This window comes from Chironomus tepperi, unplaced genomic scaffold, assembly GCF_022539635.2.
Source record: "Chironomus tepperi strain 1889 unplaced genomic scaffold, CSIRO-AGI_Ctep_v1 contig_358, whole genome shotgun sequence".
NCBI classification, from domain to species: domain Eukaryota; kingdom Metazoa; phylum Arthropoda; class Insecta; order Diptera; family Chironomidae; genus Chironomus; species Chironomus tepperi.
In genome coordinates, this window is record NW_027226480.1 from 6,671 (window position 1) to 11,693 (window position 5,023).

The 5,023-nt window shown below is 36.4% G+C and overlaps 1 protein-coding gene across 1 annotated transcript; it reads left to right on the forward strand.

Annotated features, from left to right (window-relative positions):
- The first annotated feature begins 376 nt into the window (after nt 1-376).
- Nucleotides 377-4,425, forward strand: LOC139094807 (aminopeptidase N-like). The gene is made up of 2 exons (XM_070645985.1): nt 377-1,690; nt 2,516-4,425. Exons 1-2 carry the CDS (start codon nt 558-560, stop codon nt 4,272-4,274), a joined length of 2,892 nt encoding a protein of 963 aa, XP_070502086.1. The 5' UTR covers nt 377-557; the 3' UTR covers nt 4,275-4,425.
- The last annotated feature ends 598 nt before the right edge of the window (nt 4,426-5,023 follow it).

Genomic DNA, 5,023 nt, shown 5'->3' on the forward strand with positions numbered 1-5,023 from the left:
TCAGGAGGTAAGAGCACTTTGCATGTTACCTGGATGAAATTAGGAGTGCGTGGGTTCGAGTCCTAATCGAAGGTAATCCGGAATCTCTATAATTAGAAGGAATATACTTAAAAATGATACAATTAGGAAGCACAGCGATAACCCGCCCGAACTTCCCCTGATTATCCTGAAATGCTGTGAATTGAGTTGTATTCATTTTGATAAGCTTTTGTTGCTTTCTGTGTATATCTTGGGATTTGATATGCAAATTGTTAATTATTAACCTGATTATTGCTGGTGCAACCCTTCAGGTATGATCGTTTGAATAGATTTTTAATCTATCCTTTCAAATACATATCCTGGTACAGAACTCGTTTGTCAGCAGAACATTACGTTTAACAGTACATAAGCACTTGAAATTTGTTCAGCTTCGTAGACACACTACGGCTTTCCTAATCCCCCAACTTTAATATGCCGTTCAAAATATTGATAAGATAACTATTGAAGTACTTCCAAGATTAATTAAATAAATATCCACAACTCACTTCAGTCATCGTGTATAGCTTAAACGTATAAGAATGGCTAAAATTAAAGCTTTATTAATTTTAACATTCTTAATCAACTCAACACTTCAGAATCCATTAAAGTCAGATGACAGTCTGTCAGAAAACAAATCACGTGCTGAAGAGAAGAATTGGAAGATCAATTCAGGACATTACAGAAAAAAGAGCATTAAGAATGATGAGTCGACAACATATCGTCTACCAAATGACACATTGCCAATAAGATACGATATTTATTTGAAGACAGATGTTGATAAATCCAATTTTGACTTCGATGGACGTGTTAAAATAGATATTCGTGCTGTAGAGCAGACAAATACTATAACTTTACAGTATAGACACATAACAATATCAAAAGTTTCACTGCTGAATATTTCAACGGACGAAGTTCTTGCTGATGAACTTAATTTTGACTATGTGATGGTCTACGAGTTTTTAAAAATTGAACTGCCACATACATTGCAGCCAAACGATACAATTCGACTTGATATAACGTACAATGGAACATTACAAACTAATAATGCTGGATTTTATCGTGCATCTTACACAATGAATGGTGAAACTGTTTACTATGGTGTAACACAATTTGAATCAACGGATGCACGACACGCATTCCCATGTTATGATGAGCCCGCTATTCGAGCACCAATGGCTTTACAAATACAGCATGATAAAAGTTATAGTGCATACTCAAACATGCCACTTATCGACACAATTCCAGTTGAAGAAACTGATTATGTGATATCAAAGTTCGATGTAACACCTCCGGTGCAGACATACTTACTTGCATTTCTCGTATCACCATTTGATTTTGTCAGCAATAATGATTCCGTTATACCACAGAGAATTTTTGCCAAGCCAACATCAATTGCAAATGGCGATGCTGATTTTGCCTTGAGCATTGCAGATCCAATCATAAAGAAATTCGTAAATCATTTTGGTGTTAATTACACATTACCGAAACTCGATCATGCTGCTATAACACAATTTGCAGCTGGTGCTATGGAGAATTGGGGATTTGTTACATACGCAGAGCGATATTTGCTAGCCAACTCAACAACAAGCGCAGCAGCTAAGAAAGATATTATAGCAACAGTGGCACATGAAGATGCACATATGTTCTTTGGAAATCTCGTAGCTCCTCATTGGTATTGATAACTTTTACTTCTATTTCTGTTTATTTTGATTGTAGATCAGTTGAATTGGGACTTTATTTCACATGAAAAATATGAGTAGCTATCACGTGTTATGTTTGATAAAGGTTCAATGTATCAAAAGGTGTTACTATGTACCAAGATACATATTTTATATGAAAACAGTTGCAAAATGTGAAAGCTTCCTCGTAGGAAGAAAGAAAAACAATCGTAAATTGAAAATATAAGTCGATGGCAAATAGCTCCATGTCTTATGGCTTCCTGTAGGCTTTCTTAGAATTTTCTCTTTTTGATTTCGACTTGAACTCCCCCACTCAATTTGGAATGTTCATGCAAAGCATAATTTATTTTATGATGATGAATTTATTGCCGAGAAATTTGTTTATTTGGGCATATTTTAAAGGTTGGGAAAGCAATTTTGTTAGATATGCTGAATTTCTATGGAAATATGTGATTTGGAAAGACATTTCGGGGAGCGTGTTTGAAAATTTAATGAGAAATTCCCGATCGGCACACTCTTAAGTGTTGTCAGCGAGCAGCACAACGTGTTCGTTAAGGCACCGGCACGATGAAGTTGTCCTGACGACACCATGACTGTCGTCGAATTGTGCTGCTCGGGATCCACTCGGCAGTGAAGTGGACTATGTAATTCAATTGACAATTACAGTCACATAGACGCAGTTTGAATTCTACTGCCAATGGGACGCTGCTTGTTAAATTCAAAGTCCATTTGACTGCCGTGTAGACAACCTTATATGTGTGCAGATCGGGATTATACTAAAACTATCACTAAATCCATCCTTTTCTATAATTTTTTAGGTGGTCAGACCTATGGCTAAATGAAGGATTTGCAACACTCTACGAATATCTCATACCTCACCTCCTTTACCCCAATGATGGATGGATGGAATCATTCCGAACTGGCGAAATCAATTATTCCTTCGGCTACGATGTGTTATCACGAACAGGAGCAGTCCCAATGCACCACTATGTTGAAACTCCAGATGCCATTGATGGTAGATTTAATTCCATTTCGTACACAAAGTCTGGAGTCGTGCTAAACATGTTCCGAGAAGCACTTTCTGATGCCACATTCACCAAGGGATTGACAAAATATTTGAATAAAATGTCACTCAAGGTAGCAACTCCACAGGATTTATTTGCCTCACTTCAAGATGCTTTGAATGAGGATTTCCCGGAAAACAATGTAGACATTGCTCGTATTATGTCGAGTTGGGTTTACCAAGCTGGATATCCACTTGTAAGTGTTTCGAGAAATCAGAATGGTGTCTTGGTTCTCACACAGCGACGATACCCAGATGGAAATGATGAAGTTTACTCAATTCCATTGTCATTTGCAACTAAAGCACAGCCAAATTTTGAGAAGAAAACTGCAAGTGCTTGGATGTTGAATAAAACGGTTGAAATTCCACAGCAATCATTTGGAATGAGTGACGATGACTGGATTGTATTTAATGTTCAGCAGACTGGATATTATAGAGTCACATACAGCTCAGATTTATGGAAATCTATAGCCAAAGGACTTCTCGAAAATCACAACCAATTCCATTTGGTAAATAGACGTGTGTTGCAGACTGAATTGATGCTTGGATATTCAGTCTTGAAAGAATTGATGGCCACGGATGTTTTGGATGTTCTGAGTTATTTGGCCAATGAAAGTGAATATCTCTTGTGGACAGATGCAAGATCATCTATAAGTTCAGTAAATGTAACTCTTTTCGGAACTGAATTATATCCTGAATACCTCAATTTTGTAAGATCTATAACAAAGAAGCAGCTGGATGTAATTGGATTAGCTCCAATTGAAAATGAATCAGCAAACATTCGAAGCCTGAGAAATCAAGTCAAAACTTTAAATTGTTATGCACTGGATGAAGCTTGCTTAGACCATGAATTGCAAAAATTAGCTTTATACAAAGAAGATGTACAGGAAAATCCAGTTCCTGATTTCTGTTCTGGATTTAGAAATGCAAATTCGACAATTTATGGTTACTATTTAAATGAGATTGCAGGAAACCTTCAACTTCCTCTTCGCAGTAGAATAGTAAGCAGCATAGGATGTTCTTTAGATGAAAATTTATTGCGTATTACAGCTTTAATGGTTGAGGATAGCAAGAACGATATCACAACTACTGAGCGTACAACCATAATAAATAACATGCTGATTAGTTCCACAATTGGATTTAAAGTTGCATTTGAATATCTTGAAAGAAATGTCCATCAAATATCATCGTTCAGGACAACTCTTGGCAGTCACATTAATACTGCTGATTATTCAGAAAAAATTAATGATATGCTTGTCGAAGCACTTGCTGAAGGCTATATTACAGACGTAAATGCAGCAGCATTGAAAAATTCCATTAAGTCAAATTTAGAGTGGCAAGAAAATCATTCTGATGGACTTAATGAATGGTTCATTAATTTTACTGCTACTACAACGACTGCACCGTCCACAAGTCCTTCAACAGAACCTTCAACAACTCCAGACAGTGCCAATGGTGTCGTTTTGTCATCCCTTGTTTTTGCTGTTTGTATTTTGGTGAAGATTTTTAATTGAGCAATACTTTGTGGACCAAAGTTCCAATAAAATTTTGTTTGGATATTTCCACATCTTTTCTCTCACTCGAGACTTAAACCAAGCCTCAATGTTACGATTAAAGTAAATAAAAAATTAATTGAAGAATTATTACTGACATACCTACTCACAATTTCACCTTTTTTCTTGGAAGGATCTTTTTAAGTTTACTGCTGTTGCTGCTCTCTTAGGTAGTCTTGTGAGTTTCCGATATTAAATTTGAATTTATAATTTAAACAGCTGCTGTAGGAAAGAAGGATTTTTTTACACATGACACAAGGTTGTTTGTTCTGTGTTTGAGCTTAATTTCTCAATTGCTAGTCCTTAAAGTGATATTTTAGGTAGCTTTAAGGAGTTTTCGAGAAGATGCTTGACTCAAATTTGGTGTGAATTGTTCGAAGGTCGTTGGTTCGAATCCAGTCATTTCTGAATCTGTTCTTAAAGCATGTTGATTAACAGAAAATTGTAATTCCAAATAACGAATGCAGATTGGGACTCGAACCACGTCTTACGATTTGCAATCAAACGCTCCTATGATTGAGCTATTGGGGGTTGCTGAGCTATATGGCACATTACTCACTTATTTCGCTGGTGTTACTGAACAATTGTGATCCATGACCTCCCTCAAGGACCCCTAAAGTTGGCTTTATTACTGGTCTTCGTGTGTCAATTACCAATATCAAATGCCAAAACTGCCTTTATCGACAGTTTCTTTCTAAAAGATCTTTGCT

Bases quoted from the DNA above. Each gene is read 5' to 3' on its own strand.
- LOC139094807 (XM_070645985.1), top strand. From the start codon at position 558: ATGGCTAAAATTAAAGCTTTATTAATTTTAACATTCTTAATCAACTCA. The intron at 1,691-2,515 runs GTATTGATAACT...ATAATTTTTTAG, and splicing joins AATCTCGTAGCTCCTCATTG to GTGGTCAGACCTATGGCTAA.